This window comes from Rhyacophila brunnea, unplaced genomic scaffold (genome assembly GCF_057557595.1).
Source record: "Rhyacophila brunnea isolate RB1 unplaced genomic scaffold, BYU_Rbru_1.0 scaffold_23, whole genome shotgun sequence".
Taxonomy (NCBI): domain Eukaryota; kingdom Metazoa; phylum Arthropoda; class Insecta; order Trichoptera; family Rhyacophilidae; genus Rhyacophila; species Rhyacophila brunnea.
This window is the reverse complement of record NW_028232893.1, coordinates 12,853,559-12,871,747: the sequence shown is the minus strand read 5'-3', so window position 1 is coordinate 12,871,747 and position 18,189 is coordinate 12,853,559. Positions and strand designations below refer to the sequence as shown.

Here is an 18,189-nt window from a genome sequence, read left to right as displayed (position 1 = left end):
AAAGCCTACCGCACAACTTCTACTGACGCGCTTGCCGTACTCGCGGGGGTGCTACCCCTCGATCTGCACGTCCAAGTCAGAGGATCGATCACCCTCCTCTTGAGGGGGATCAGCACAATACTCGCCGGTGTCCATCTGACACCACCGCAGAGATCCGAGGACGTTCCTTACAGGAAGACTGTAAGTGACATTGTGTACAAGACCGCATTTGCGGCATGGCAGGCGAGGTGGACCGCCTCCCCCAAGGGGCGGCACACTTACCGTTTTTTTCCAGACGTATTCTGCAGGCACCAAACTAGAAGACTCCAACCTTCGCACTGGATTAGCCAGTTCCTCACCGGCCATGGCAACTTCGCCGCCAGACTCCACGAGTTTGGCTTGATAGTAGATGGGCCGGGTTGTACCTGCGGGCATGACCACCAAGATGTTGAACACATCCTCTGGGATTGCCCGCTTATGGAATTCGAACGAGCGGAGCTGTTTGCCAGGGTCCGTCCTCATACGGGCCCAATTGGTCATGGAGATCTGGTAGCAACCGAGGCCAACTTTGCGGCATTTGAGAAATTTGCAGCGTCGTATGGGGAGCGGGATAGTCCCGACTCTTCTGTAGACTCATCCATTTCAATTCGTGACACTCAGTATGCGGGTACACAAAGCGCTTAACGTCGGCGGACAGCAGAGCCAGTCCAAAAACAAACATTTTCTTTCTTAACTTTCTTCTTTCAGCACTACGGTGCATGGTTGCAGCATCAGTCCCGTGCGGCTCCGTCTCGGGACGGAATGAGCACTTAAAATCACTTCTTTCAGACACGTTTAAAGCGTCATAGAAAGCGGCCGTGCATATCCACGGTTGTGCATATATGACGGGTGGTGGTGGGCACTTTAACGTAATACGTGTTAATAATTTGATACAAACATACCCTAGTTAGCGGTTTTAGCGGACGAAAGCAGTCTTTTGTATAGAATAGACCCGCATGTCTGTGAAATTTAGTTTTAGAAACAAAACATAAATATTACGATAGAAGTGTCCTAGTGTAAATGCACCATAATATATGAAAATGATATCAATATTGATTTTGTAATTTCTGTATCATAACGAGACAAAAAGAAAAAAACAGGCGTACAGATGTAGTTGGTTATAAAATTAGTATTATAGATTTTTTAAACGTAGCAGCCATTTTTTTTGTTTCCTACAAAAATTGACATTTTTGTTCAGTATTGTTTGGCAAATCATCATGAAAAGATACACAGTTGTACAGCATATACAAATTGTTAAAATTGATTACAACAATAATGAATCTATCTATTCAAACTACGTTTCGGGCCTATAATAATCGACCTACAGAGCTTACTAATCGTAATTTAATTGAAATTTAAATTCGAGATAAATGTTAAGTTCTTCGGAAATAGGTGGCAATTCAACGCACAAGTCTAAATGGAATGGAATTTGTTTGGATAGGTCACCATATAACAGTATATATCCAAGATGATAATGTTTGGTAAATATATAGTTCTGGTACACTTTTAAATTAATTTTGCTGACTATTATATTGTATAAAGCTTGCTATGTAGGCGCCAATGGTAAAAAATATAGAACTACTATTATTTATTATGATTTGTGTCAAAATAATTACGTTCAAAGAAAAAATATCGCGTATATTTGGTTCTCGTAAAAAACATTTCTTTAATATCAAGACAGAATTATTGGAGAATGTTTCATTCATCAGAAGGTTGTTGATTTAATTCAAAAATAGAACGGAAAATACGAAGAGTTATTATTAATTGGGTGGAATTTAATATATTTAACTAATTTCATTATAACAATACATGGATTTCAGAACGTTTCTATTGTTCATTGTATGTAGCGAAGGGTGGAGGTAGGCTGTTAAGATCTGACAGACATAGTGCAGACAAAACTTTGTCAGTTATAATATACTATATTATATTTGTTTTCATTGTATTGGTTAGTTTTTAAAATTCAATTAAACCTTACATAAACTAAGCCATACTAGATAATAGTCAAAAAATATTCGTTCATTTATAAAATATCTAAAACTATACCATTTTAATCATACGTCATTTTAGATACTTTGTAGATAGAAGAATATTTTTTATGTATTATGGTTTGGTAAGAAAGGGTTTAATGAATTAAAAAATAAATAACCAACACTACCTATCTGTTATATGTGTTCTTAATTCAACGAAAACAAGTATGACTGAAAAAGTTTACATTATTTTTGTCGGATCACTCATATCATACCTAAACTGTTATGGTGTGGTTTAGGCAGGGTTTAATTGCATTTTAAAAACTAACTAATACTATCTGAAAATTGTAGTCTTATTTAAATGAAAACAAAAAAAATACGTATGACTGACAAAGTTTAGTGTGCACTATTTATGTTGGATTTTAGCATCCTACCTCCAACTCTTGCCACTGACATACATAATTTAAAAACACTTCAAATGTATGCCTACTAGACAAAATCTTTGAAAAAAATACGACGCTCGTAGGCAATCGAACCCGCATCCATTGGATTTGTCCTATTGTGTTTTAAACAATTGTGTCACCTGCGTCCTACCTAAGTACGACAAAAATAGCTAGTATTCATATATCTGTAGGGCTAGTTTTCATATTTAACATGGTACCTACCACGTTTCCGTTAGTTTTATTGCTCCAATATAACACGGATATCATACTAGGAGCAATTTCATAAATAAGACGGTTATCTACAATAATTATTGTTAACACACAACACTGCGTCTTACTTGCTTGCAAATGCATTTGACTAGAATTTCTTATTGGGCTTTTTGAATCCTTTTAACAAAAATAAACATTAAACTGTTGATTGCATATTATACTACGGATACATGATTTATAATAGTAACATAGTTTCTTTCAAAATGTCCAAAATTAACGGGATTTACAAAAAAAAATTAATAAGCACACAAATGCTATGCTCATGTATTGTTAACGTGGAAATTTTAAGAAGTTACTTCAGTGAAACGGCAAATAATTTTCAACTATAGGTGTGACGAAATTTTGGACTCGCTGGCAATCGGAGAGCAAACTTCGAGCTGTGAACACCTCACTTTGTTTCGTGATGGCGACGGGGGTATTAATTCTTATATCGTGTAAAGATGACTAAAAAACGTTACACATTTACTTGAAAAAGAAAACATGTCAATGAATATATTATTATTGTTACTAATAAAACAATAAACTGAACATTAGATGGACGCATGTTGGATTTATATGAGAAATTATATTTCGTTCGGCACGCGTCATTTTCACAATCCGCGCATCGCCTAGCAACGGTCTTTTTAGACCATGCCTCAACTGAGGTATAGCCTTAAACGCTTTGATAAATAATGGCAACTGATTTGTACAATTTTATTCGTTCATTACTTGTTGCTACAAAATTTCCCTCCCACATAACTCTTGTTACTTTATTAATTACTTTGGCGCAATATCTAACCTAAAATTTCAAAATACTGTAGTGTTTTATAACAGGTATACCACGTTAATCTTTTTGATTACCATAGAACAGATTAATGAATAGAATTCCGATAGGCTATACCTTCAATACACTACATTTCGAAGCAGGATTTCGAATATGTGAGTATCCTACGAAAATGAAACACAATATAGACGTGCAATAGTGTGTGTTGCATTCTTAAAATACACCAATATTGAATTATCGTGAGTGCATGAACCGAGAGCAGAGAAGAAGTACATTGTTAGAATGACGTATTTTTTATACGTGTTTAAGTTTATTCCATATTCTTCCACACTCGAGATCTGTTAGTTGATCGAGAGTTGTTACTCCACAACCGTTAGGTATTTCAGTTTCCATTAATTCTGTGTTTCCTGGTGATTACCTTATTAAGTACCAAAAAGGTATCAAAAGGAGATGTAGAAGATAGTTTTAAACAGTCTAGAAACTCTGTTTTTAAATTTTTGTTGTTTCATAGTAAACAATTTATTTATTAGGTTTAAATTAAATAATTCTTTTATTTTTTTTCGATTTATTTCGTATTGCATTCATCACAGTTCTTTTATATAAAAAAAATATACAAAAATAACAAAGAAAAACTAGAATATACAAACTGAAAATATTATGATCAACGTATATACAGTTCTTCGTAAATAAATGAATGTATACATGTAGAACATTGAAGTTCTTTTAGATATATTATTATTTATATACACTAACATAGTGGGGACTCGTCTAGAATAAATAAAATATCATTAATCGTCAGCATGGGTGCTCGGTCGTTAGGTTCTGGTAACAATTACCATATAAGTAATTACCAGCCATGATGTCCATAAGCGGAGCCATAATGATGACCACCATGGGCAGCAGCGGCATGAGCGGCAAAGTGAGCGGCTTTAGCGTGGGCAACTTCAGGGGTATCATGAAGGTAGTGTCCTCCGTGAGCGAGAACAACTGGTGCGGCGATGATTCCATGACCATAAGCACCATGGGCACCATGACCACCAAGTCCCCAGGAAACGTGAGCTCCGGCAGCGTTTTCGTGAGCGGCGTTGTTGAATGCGGCGTGGTGGGCGACCTTGGCGTGAGCAACGGCAGCGGTGTCTACAACGCGACCGTCATGTCCAAGAGGAGCTGGGCCGTAGATATGGAGTCCTTGAGAGTCATGACCATGAGCGGCATAAGCACCACCATGACCGTAAGCACCTCCGTAGTGGGCAGCTGGGGCATAGGCACCATGAGCACCACCATAAGCTCCACCATGGGCACCATAAGCTCCAGCATGAGCTCCGTGGGAAGCAGCGGCATGGGCAGCAAAGTGAGCGGCCTTAGCATGGGCGACATCAGCGGTATCTATGACTTGTCCGTCATGTCCCAAGGGGGCGGGTCCGTGATGGGCGCCATAGTGTCCTCCGTATCCATGAGCTGGAACCAAGGCATGACCGAGGTATCCGGATGCTGAAGCCATGGCGGCAACGCACAGGAAAGTGGCGGCGAACTATAGGACAACAAAAAATATTCCATTATAATCATGTTATTATACAATTATATTTTTACAAAGTTACAATACTTCACGAGGACCAATATTATTAATATTAATTACTCAATTAACTTTAAAATAATAAACTACAGTTATTTTTTAATGCTTTTCAAAACTTTTTTTTTTTAATTGAGCTTAGAATATCAGCTGATTATGTCCCCAAAGTGACATTAGTAATATGAAATATTTTTGGCAGAAATACAATGTATTTAAATTCAAATTCCATCAAGTACATTCAGTCGATAGTACTAATATTAGAAATATAATGCTTTATCAATCGCAAAGCAGAAACCGATCAGTAAAAATGTTACCAGACAAATTTTGAAATTATTGGATAACATAACAAATTAATCGAAATCCAATGTCCTCAAAAATTACCAATTTTTAATGCACGTTTTACTTACGTGACAAGCTTCTATGCATTTTAATTATATTAACAGACTTAAACGTGTTTAAGTTTAAGTTATATTTTTCCATACTCGAAAATTCTAACAGCCATAATCAGAAAGTTCCTAACCTAATTGTCTTATTTTTGTGTTTTTGAATTGAAGTGAATTATAAATTTGATTAAACATAAATACAACGCATTCACTATATATTATGGTGAATAAAATAATATTTATCATTTTACTACCTTGTTGATTATAGCCAATTGGTTGTTACTCCAATTAATTATATAAAAACGTTAAGGAATTACTTCGACCATAATAATTATTATCCACTTTATTTTTAAAAAAACATATTATATTAGTTAAAGTAACTAATTCATAGTTATGTGGATTAAATACCTACTTTATACTGTGTTTTTATTTTAATTCATGTTGTTGTTTATACACTTACTTAACGATAAAGAATTGTAACAAATTAATAAATAAAAAAATATGCTAATATAAAATGCATTGAGTGCAAGTTTGACAAGAAACTTGTGTAAATGACACAAGATTATTACGAGTACATATACATGGTCAAATCATACTAATACAATCAAGTACTATTAATAGAAAACTCGTAAATCATTTAACACACCAAACAAAAAAAACCATTTTTAAATAGTAAATAGTAAAAAAATAGACCACCTTCGAAACATAAATGATGTATTTCTTATAATTAAAAGTAGTTTTGTTATTTCGGATTTATCTTACTTAATAATTAAATAAACCAGCATTTTAACATAGTTAAAAATAATTAAACTATATTACTATTAAAAGAAGATTAATGTTTTTCTATCAATTAGTATAATATGAATTAATTTCGATTTATTTATTTAATAATATTATAATTATTAATTGAAATATTATTTAGCATAACCAATAATTTAACCTTGTAGTTTGGAAAACGTCAGCTACTTTTTACTTTTAATTCAATCTTTACAAAAAAAAAGCTATAACGTAAATATTATAAGTAAATAAATAAAGCAGAGATAAATAAATAATATTCCAGAGACAATCCAACAATAATAAAGTAAATATAAGACAAAATAAAAGCAAATCGGTTTAAAGTAAAACAAATGAATGAAAGCGGTTTATTTTTGTTCTTTTTTATATTGAAACAATTGAATTACTTGTTGATAGAATTTGACATAAAGAATGGATTATGATTGTAAAGATATTGTATTGTGTAAATTTATTAAATCGACAAATACCCTAACTTTATTACTATAACTGGTTTTAATCTGGAGAATCCCGGTTATAAAAGCGGAGACAAATCTGTTATTGTGTACGTAGGAATGTTGAGCAATCACTTTTAACCGTAAATTGTCACGCATTTAAGTCTTCCTAATAAAAGATGATGGTCAACCTTATATTATAAACTAAACGATTGTGCGTATTACAATAAGTAATGAGAAGTATCTTAAAATGTCTCCAGAGTGCTGTTAATAAACTGTAAGTAATTTGCAAGTCTCACACGAAGAAAAATCGGCTTAAAAAAATATATATATATATATAACTGTAATAGTCTAATAATGAAGAATTTTCTGCTAAACAAGTGATCTCGGTTATATTTTTGTGTTATATTTTAAATTGTATAATACTTTTTCACTTATTATTTCACTTAATACTATTTAATGTATTAAAAAACTGAGTTTTTTTAAAATTAATTTTATAATATATGTGTTATATACCTAATTGGCTATAAACCCATTTTTAAAACGACAATATAATAATAATTATCAAAGTTATAGTTATTTTAAAAACGGCTTTATAGTCAGAAACAGCTGGTAACATAAAAAATTTTGAATATTTTCGAATTAATAAAAAAATACTTTGGTTTTTATAATAATTATAACGGAGTTAAACCATGTTAACGTTAATTCAATTTATAGATTTTAAAAAATCGCTTGGTAATTTACACAATATCCAGTAAGTATTATAATATTTATAAAAAAAATTTACTTAATATGACAATTACTTTATTTTTTATTGAAAAATTAATTTCTTTATTCAATATATTTATTTAATTTGATTTGCATAGTTTAAAATTGGACAAACTCGTTCCAGATGATATGTTTAATTTAAATTTTATCGTATTAGAATTAATCACTTTGTTACAAAAACAAAATTTTGAATATTTATTTGTTTGATTTTAAACACGTTCAAGTTATTAGGTTAACAGATCTTTAATCTGATTATAATAATGCAATATTAATTTTGAAAACAATTAAAGGTTAAAGGTGGTTTGGTCATAGTACTATTTTGTTACACATAATAGTTCAACTCACCAGTGGGTTCATTTTTAATTGTTTTTGTGATTGTTTGCAATAGAAATATAATCCTAGGCGAGTAAAGCCTTTTCTAATTCGAAAACTGCTTGTGCCAAATCGAAGCAGTGCCGGAGTATTTATACTTAACTTAACTGCAGCCCTCGACGCCCAGAAGGGGGGGCAGGGCGGATCCCAAAACGATACATTCTCTCCAAAATACCAGCATTGTCCACGGAATCTAAAGTTCGCCGTTCTTGCGATGTACTTGAACGCGAATCGCTCGGTCAAGATAGGCACAGCGGTCAATTTAATAACAGTATTATGATACATACGGAAAATAATATTTTTTTCTCGCCTAAAATTAGTATAAACAATTTTTTGGAGCGATTCTAAATTATGCAAGCTTTTTTACGCGTTGGAAATTTTCTTATTATGTTTTGATGATTTAAAGATGTTTTATTTTTCTATTATTTTTATGCTACAATTGTAACATTTTCAGTTAAAACATCAATAGTAAAGTTTATTACAACGTTTTTATTAGCTCATATTCTTATTTTTCCGGTGGTTGTTTATCCAGTACAAAACTTGCAATCAATTTTTAACTAACTTTTCGATTAGCTAGACATTTGAAACTTTTAGAATATATCAGAACACAATGCCAGCATTCTTTTAATACTTAGAGCCATCTTTAAGTAGAATTGAATTCATTTTCAGTTAATTCTGTTTTGTATAAAAAGTTATTTTGGAAGAAATCCGTAATTCAATCCACTAAGTGGGGTTGCTAAGTGGGTGGTCCTAGCAACTAAATTATTAATATATACGTGCGATACTATGGAAATCAAAATGACATTTCAGTATTCTATATTTGTTTGTTTGTTTGTTTTTTATTTACTTCATATCAAGTACAAATTTGAGCATATTGAGCATAATAATTCAACAGAACATTTAAAAACGTTGTATATAAAAAAATATTTTTATCTTGTAATTTTTTTTAATAGTTTACATTTGGAGCTTTGGCTTTGAAGAGAATAATATGAGAAGTTTTGACATACCCAGGATTCGAACCAGGGGCCACGACATTGTAAGCCGATACGTTATGGCTAGACAATCACTTGGTTCGCATTATGTAAAATGAAATATGTTTGTCATGGTATTACGATGATTTCATGTAGGGGAGTAAAATGTATGATTTGGAATGCCACTATCATGGATACCATCATCATCATCAGCCTGAATCTCAATCTATCCACTGCTGGATGCCTCTTCAAGCTGCTTCCACTTCTCTCGGTCCTGTGCATTGCGTTGCCACGTACTTCCGCAGATTTCCGCACTTTCATCGATCCAGCGGCCTCTTGGTCTACCTTTCGGACGTTTTGTACTTCTTGGATACCACTGGATGACTAAATTTGTCCAACGACTGTCTCTTCTTCGAGCTATGTATCCAGCTCATCTCCATTTAAGGCTTTTAATGAAGTTTATTACATCGCAAACCCTTGTCTGCTTTCTTATCGACTGATTCCTCTTTTTGTCCTTTGTGCCCAGCATGCACCTCTCCATGCCACAATGTGCAACTCTAAGTTTCTGGATCTCTCTTTTACTTAGGTCCATGTTTCACACGCGTATGTGATCACGGGAAGCACACACTGGTTGAACACTTTGTGAACACAAAGTGTGGATATACTCGCAGAATTTCATCTGAAATTAGGTTAGGTTCAGCAGCTTCTTTTTTTGAGTCAAACAAAGCCAAAAAATTGTCATCTAATTATATTGTGTCCCCTGAGTTTTGAGACATTTGGACCTTGGAGACTGTCTGCTTTGAAGACGGTGGCTGAGATCGCTCGTCGCTTGACTGATAAAACAGGTGAGTATCATTCAACTGAGGAGGTACATGAGACATCAAATAAATATATAAATCCAAAGAGCTCATGCAGTCTAAGGTATACAGGCGACTTGAAGAGATATTGTATATACTAGGAGAAACCTAGTATAGGTACCAAAAATTTTATAAAAAATAGTGTATATAAATAAATACTGATATCAACCATTATTTTTTGTTTTACTCATTGTTATTTTTGTGTGCATGTAATTCTCAATCTAATGTATAATTTTAAATAAAAATATATAAGTTTATCATTAAGGGCGGACGTGCTCAGCGTGGGTCAAAATGGAGCTTTTATTCTATTTTCAAAGCATGATCCTGGACATTTTTTAAACGTTGTAGATAATCTATTTACATAATTTTGAAACCTTATTATCCTTTATATTTATTTTGAACATTTTATGACTGTATAAAGTATTTTTATTACATAAAATAGTATTCTGTTAAACCTCTCGCTCTAATATTTTAGAATATAGTCATATTTCAGTACATAAATGTGCAGTGGTGTTAAATTTTTTTAGATTTATTAATTTTTAAACGCATTTATAAAACCATCAGTATAATTTATGTCGACATTATTATAGTGAAATATTTACGATAAAAAAATATATTGATAATCTCTGTGAACCCAAATTTGACAAGAATTAGGCATTTTATTATTCAAAAAATGGGCAATATTGACACATTTGATGATAATTCTAAAGATACTTATTATAAGCTATGTCTTTGATCATTCAAGTGTAATAAACATTTTACGAATAATTATTGCTTTATAATAATTATTGACTTAAGAATAAGGTAGTGTTTTTTGAAATACGCCATTTTTTTGGCATTCCCCAGTGGTTAAGCTACAACATACGACCGTAGCCATAAATTGACAAACGATAAATGAAGTAAGGAGTAAGATTATGGTAACGCGCGTGTTTGAACATGCACCGTTTAAAAAAAAGTTTTTTTTTCTCGGTTAGGTACACTTCAGGCGTATTGGAAGGTCGCTCTTGAAGTCTCCGTCTAATAGAACTTAGAAAATAATACTACCAATACAAGTTTACAAAGGTATATGGCTTTGCAAGTACTAACCTCATTTGTTGAAAGTGTTGACATACAATGCTTTTGATAACATTTACAATAATTGTACATATTAGAACGGTTACATCAATAATGAAATCAGAATTGCGGTTGGTTTACTACGTGTATAATAATTTAATTTCTCATATTAACACGCCATTTTTTCGCAACAAACCATTGATCGATCGTCGATAGTGGACATGATAATATGTTGTTATTTCGTCAAATTTCATTCATTCGTATAGCTATAATAAAGTAGCGTACAACTCAGTAAGGACATTGCACTTTTCGAAGTTGCAAAAAAACGTGACAGAATAAATTTATCGCGTAACAAACTGAATTTGACATACGTCACCAGAAAGCTTTTAATATCTATCTGCGAAAGGAAATCGTAGGCATAACAGGTACAGGTTTCAATAATTTTTCGCAGAGGTATGTATTACACATAATATTATTATGTCTATAGTAAGATGGCAATCCCCAATATGTCCCTTTTCTAAATTGTTCAGGAGAGCAATTTTAAGCTTTGCCGAGCTCGGAAAAATCAAAGTTTTAATTTTGAAAGCCTTATTTTATTGTTAAATGTGTATAAAATAGTTGTTTACAGAGAGATATTTTTTAAATTAAGGTATCTATAGAAAAAATGCTGAAATTTTTTAAATATCTCCAAGCTTTCATGACATATCATATTTTACCATCTAATCCGGGTGGCAAAACATGATATTGATCAAATTACATAGTTGTTTATCGTATTTATAAGTTGTTTTAAAGGTTTTTTTTTTAAAAGAAAGGAGACTGCATGTTCTGACAAACATATAATTTTATTGTAATAAAAAAATCACATTGTATAATGCGAAAGACATAAATTTTACAATTGTTTTACATTAAACATCACCACTAGTTGGATCTAAATCTTCAAACTCGTTAAACTGTGGAGCCTCTTCCGTTGTGGGTAGCTTTACAGGGTCCTGAGTGCAGACTTAGAGATATATCGTATTCTGCCAAATTGAGAATTACAAAAATGGTGACCAAATATGACATATTATCATACATGTCATAAATTTTTATATGCCTTATTATCTGGGATAAAAGTGTAAAAATGTAGGAAGCCAAAATAAGTCACATCATGACATATCATAGTTTTCCATCTTAAGAAATTCAAATAATGGACAAATCACATATTGACACAGCTTATTTCTCCGAACATATAAGACCTAGACGTACCATATTTTGACAGCTTTTAGATCTCACCTAGAAGAGTTTCGTGGTATACATAACTCAACTCTGCCAAAAAACGGACATATTGGGTATGTCCATCTTACTACAGATGTCATATATTGGACGCAGGTCAGGCGATGGTCTTTCGTCCGGGGGATCCTGGTCCAATTATCAGTAAGATCACAATATATTTATGTAATTTTTTCAAAGCCTAGGTGTTTGTAATTGTGTCTCTTATATTACTAAGTATGCTATTATTTCAATGCACTACTATCTATAGCAGTAGCAAAGGGTGGAGGTAGGATGTTAATATCCGCCATAAATAGTGCAAAATAAACTTTGTTAACCATAAGTACTTTTTTTATCATTTTGTCGTATAGCAAGTACACATATTGTTTTTCAATTTGCGTATGAGTCATAAGTATGGACCTAATAGGTTGAGCAAGTTGCTGACATCCATTTCTCGTAAAAATAAAATTTGTTAGTACAACTCTGTGGAGGCCCATATAATCCTATTAGGATCGAATATGGTCGAAAGAAAGAAAAAAATAATGAGTAGTCGATATCAAACCTTTTAATCAAGCAGTTTACAAATAATTTCTTAATTAAATAATCGTTCCTTGCATACTATGTTTGTCCGTAATATACATAAAACTATCAAAATAATAAAGTCATACTATAATATTATATTAAAATAGTTACGAACTAACAAACAACCATAAAAACGGTTATGTGTTTATTAATCAAAATAAATATGTATCAATATAAAAAAAAACTAAGCATAGTTGTTGGAACTACTGGAACTGGAAGTACTAAATTTAAATAATAATTATAAGATAAAAAGAACTTTTTATATACAACGTTTTTAAATTTCCTGTTGAATTATTATGCTCAATATGCTCAAACTCGTACTTGATATGAAGTAAATAAAAAACAAACAAATATAGAATACTGAAATGTCATTTTGATTTCCATAGTAACGCACATATAATTTAGTTGCTAGGACCACCCCCTTAGCAACCAATAATAGTCTTTTACTTTTTACGGATTTTTCTGAAATAACTTTCTATACAAAACAGAATAAACTGAAAATGAATTCAATTCTGCTTAAAGAAGGCTAAAAGTATTAAAAGAAGGCATCATGTTCTGGTATGTTCTAAAAGTTTCAAATGTCTAGTTAGTCGGGAAGTTAGTTAAAAATCGATTGCAAGATTTGTACTGGATACACAACCACCGGACAAACAAGAATACGACTAAATATACGTATACGTTGTAAAAATAGTAATAATTACTCCTCTAATTCTGTTTGTGTAAGAAAAATTTAAATAAGTCAAAAATAAGAAACGTAGTTAAATATACCCAGTGTATGGAACTGGAAATGTTGCAAACCGGAACATTATAAGTTTTTAAAAATATTATCATATTTATATAATGTTGTGTGTATTATATAAAAAAATTGCCTTGCATTTGCATTACAAGTGTAAAAAAATGCACAAATAATTATAAATATTTAGATAATTCTAATTGCAAATTTATTTGTAGCAAACTTCACACTATTATAATTTGCATCATTAACAAATAAGTACATAATACTGTCATGATAAAACCTGTAATTTTAATTTAATTTATTAATGAATCATATTTTTTTCGATTAAGTACGTAAAATCAATAAATAAGCAATCTGTTAAGCAAAAATCGCAACATTACTGTTAATATCCTAAAACATTTATTTTATAGTATACTGTCATTATTTAGAATATTTAAAATGAGCAATCACAAATAATGGCTAACGTGCATTACAACAAAACATCTAAATATATCGAAAAGATCGTCATAAACAAGATTGTATTGCGACTCAGTCTCTCCCTGGTTATAATACAAACTCTTTGTTGCTTCCTTGTAGCAACATAATTTTATTATACCGTTGATCAGAAGTTAAAACACTTGGCTTTTGATACATTGATTATGTTGACCTTGAATCTTGATGGTTAGTTTAATCAGACATGCTACCTTTTCAATCAATTAAAATAATTTACATTGTTTATTAAGTGGGCTCATAATCACTGCATTCTACTTTAATAAAACTCACTGTAATTACTTATTATAGATAATATAGTTTTGTTAACAACTTTTTATTGATATCCACTCGGGAAGGGATTATGGGAAAGATTTGACAGCTCTTGAATGTTTCTCAGAAGTGCTATTATATTTATCCTGTAGATGCATTGATGTGTAAATATATCAGTTGTGTAAATTTTGAATTATCTAGGTTTTGTTTTTTTTTTTTAATTTTGATGACATACTTAACTGTATTTTATATTTCCCGGTTTGGATATGATATTTCCCTTTTTCTAATTTGACAGTTAATAATCTAACCGCTGATTATCGCAAGTAAGACACTTGTCTTTTTAAGATCAAAATAAATGACTAGTGCGTGTCAGGGAAGCATGAAAATAATGACAAGCAAACGAAACTAATTACGAAATAAGTTGTCCGGTACAAGGCAAGTTGAGTTTCTATCACTGCAAAAATATCTTTAAGGACATTCTCAAAATCTTTGCACCAAGGTTGCATTATCAAAAATTAAATCAAAATATTAATTAATTACTTGCATTTATATGCGGTGATACTTAAGCAGGCATATTATAGTCGCACGTCATTATAAAACAGTTGTAATTAATGTAAACATAACAATATTTGTGTTGATCATAATTAGATTGATAATTAATATCAACATATTTCTTATCTATCGTAAAGTAAATCTACTATCGTAGTAGATTTTTGGGTTTCCACCGTGTGTCTTTCTTCTTTCTTTACTCCACGTTTTGGGCTCGTTGCAGAGGCCATTATCAAGAGATGATATGTTTTATAATGAAAATGTAGTGTAGGTATGCGAATGTAAACATTGCTCTAAGAATGTCAAAAGGAATCCGATTAGCTAAGAGCAAACGTTGCTCAGAGTAATTTGTCAATCGTTACGACCAGGGATACCGGCTCGAATATTGGATTTTGCTGATAGTGCCGAAAGCCATGACGTTTTTAACCGTAATCCATCATCCTTATTAATATTTTCAGGGTTTTTATGGATTCCAATGGCCTCCTTTACTTTTTTTGTACTTATAAAATGTTAGATTCTCAAATCTTAGGAATTTTTCGTTGAATGAAAGAAATTGTTAGCAAGTGCAAGTACGTTATAATTAAACTCCGGACGTCGGTTAGTAATTAATGCATTTTATTGATGCCTACCTTAATTTAACACGTATTCACCAATATTTCTAATGCATTTTATGTAAGAACTACTAGTTAAATTCATCGTAATTAAGTTGGATGCCCGTAGCGGCCGTAGTCTTATTGGAAAAGCACATTGGCGTAAATCCAGTAGTTACAGGTTCAATTCTCGTCAGGTGTCGATTTTTTTTAGTCGCTCTTGTGAATTATTCGTTAAATAAAAGAAATAGTTTAGTAACCTATGTGTTTTATTGTCCTATTTTATATTTGAGTGTCCTATTGTATACACAATGTATTTTCAAATGAAGAAAATATCTTTTTGGAAGAATTGAAATGTAATGAATACTCTTTCTTAATAATTGGTCCACCGATTATAATAATGTTATTTCTCTGAATCATGCTCGGCAACATTGCATCCGCATTTTCTGTACCTTTTCCAGTTGTAAATAAATACAAAAACCATACCTGCAACACATTTAAAAGCAATAAAAGCATTTTTTTATTGTTTCCTTACATGGAAGTGAGGTCATTTCTCAATCAGTCGACCGCTGTACACACCTTTCGTCTGATCTTGATCAATTTTATCGATAAAATTTATTTGCAATGTAGCATTGGTAAGCATGCCAATTTGAGTATATTATTTCGTATCATTTTCTCGCTTCGGTCAAATTGACTATAAGTCGGTGGATTCTGATTATAGGTACAGCATAAATTCGTAAAAAAAAAACGTATATATATATCTGATCCCAAGGTCGGTACAGAAATAACAAATAAAATTATTGTTTTCATTATAATTAAGCAGTGTGTATGTTAGCCATAAAGTTTAAAGTAAAATAAATCAAAATTCTTAAACCAAAATGACGTTAATCACACCATATTTTCTGATAAAATAAATGTTGATATATTTTTTTGTTTTTTTAATGAGAATGAATTGACTTTAATAATATAATAATGAAAATTTAGCTTAGATACGTAAAATATATATGAATTTTCTTTGTATATTGTTGTGTCGGTTGTACTGTTGTTTTTATATAAAAAATTCTACAAATCTTAAATTAATATAAATCATACGTCATCACACCATCGACTCTCGCTAGACGTGAATCTATTAAGATTCCTAAGTTCCTTATCATTTATTATCATAATATATCCATCCAACAATCGCTTCTTGTTTACATCGTGTTATCTCCTAACGAAACAAGGTCAACATCAGGATCATGATCTTGGTTTCATTATCTGTTATCCGGAGCAGTTTGGTGGAGGTTTACTCATACTAATCACGTAGGTTTTTAAGGCACGAATAGGAAAGAATGGACCTTCAAGTAGTAATATAAATAATACTGCCATAAAGTATAATATGTATCAAAATAAATCCGAAACGTTAAATGTTACAATCTCTCCAATATTACGAGTCAATTACAAATTCCATTGAATAATTTACCGAGTATTATTGACTATAATCTCTTATCGGCACTTATTATCCGGCACCATCCATTCTGCTCTGAGAGAAGCGGAAGATCGAGAAGGATAAAAAGTCTAGGTCGCTCAAAGGATGGCGAAATTCAAATGTGGTCACGATCCTCAGCCATGAGTGCACGACCAAGAAGAGAAAAAAGAGAGATAATCTCTAAAATTTTATGAAAATTGAAGAGATACTGCGTGTGTTAACAAAATAATAATTTTGAAAGTGCTATAACCACGGACTATTGAAGGAGAATGGTGTCGAATTTTTGTGGCAGTGTTGGCGGCTCATTTAGGTGTTGGTATCGTACTTTTAAATGACACTAACACTATCGCAAAGAGATTTCATTGTGGCCACACTACCAGAAGAATAATATATGTCCATTTTATTCCAATTAAGGCTTTATTCTTAAATTTATACGATGTTTACAACAATACTCTTGTATGGTATTAATATATCAAAGGTGTATGTCCAGTTTTGTGTATTTGAGAGAAAATTGAATTTCAATGAGATTTTAAGATGCATGAAAAATGAACATGTTATGTATTTGAAAGATACAACATCTTATCAAATATCCTATTTGGGCGTACAATATTTTTACAACATAAATATACGATGCAGACGAATGTTTTTTATAATGTTAAGTCAATTTTGACAAAAACTGGAAACACAAAATCTTTGCACTAAACTAGAGGTCGGCAAACTACGGCTCACAAGCCGCATGTGGCTCTTTAGTCATTGGCGAGCGGCTTTTTGCCAAATTCCCAATTTCCAATTTGTACAAAAACTTCTGCAAAAGTCACAATTTTTATTTTTTGTCATTGATTTGTACACTTATTAATTATAATGACATTATCACGAGCCTAATTTTTCCTCCGTGATGGTTGATGCAAAAATGTATGATTGTTGTTGTTTTAAATCTGCCCATCGCAAAAGTCGACAAATAAATTTTTTCTCCATTTGATAATGACACGAGCACTTTTAAAATAGAATTTTATTGGTGGATTCAACAAGGAAAGAGTTTTGGAGCTCAAAATGTGGAGCGCTGTAAAAGGTCCACATAAAGTAGATATTACAATTTTTAATACATGGAATAGCTTTCCGAACTCATATTTGATTCTATATAATAATATATATGTGAACAATCATTTTCAAACATGAACCAATATAAATAGCATTTAGAGAAGCCAAATAACCGATGAAAATTTGGAGTCGTGCCTGAAATTAAAAACTACAAGTTACATACCAAACATACAGAAACTCACCAAGTAAATGCAAGGAAGGTCATTGTTCACATTATTTTTAAGGAATGTGTGAAAATTGTACGCAATTCATATTCTGTAAAATTTATATTTATAATTTCAATAATGAAAAATATATATTTACATCAGTTTTATTCGGGAAATCTTCATCATTTAATAAATAAACAATTATAAAATATAATTAATTCATTTAAATAAATCATATTTATAAAAATATACGTATGGCTCTCGAATTTTTTTAACCGTTGTACCACTCATATTTGGCTCCTTTGGTCCAAGAGTTTTCCGACCCCTGCACTAAACATCGATATTTTTATGTGGTAATTAAAAATATTCA

General features: G+C 31.6%; 1 protein-coding gene across 1 annotated transcript; it reads right to left on the bottom strand.

The window, feature by feature from the left end:
- Positions 1–3,952: 3,952 nt before the first annotated feature.
- Positions 3,953–7,846, bottom strand: LOC147069522 (uncharacterized). The gene is made up of 2 exons (XM_085950647.1): positions 7,754–7,846; positions 3,953–4,992 (listed from the first exon to the last, which is right to left on the bottom strand). The coding sequence occupies exons 1-2, from the start codon at positions 7,763–7,765 to the stop codon at positions 4,309–4,311; spliced, it is 696 nt and encodes a 231-aa protein (XP_085806773.1). The 5' UTR covers positions 7,766–7,846; the 3' UTR covers positions 3,953–4,308.
- Positions 7,847–18,189: the final 10,343 nt, after the last annotated feature.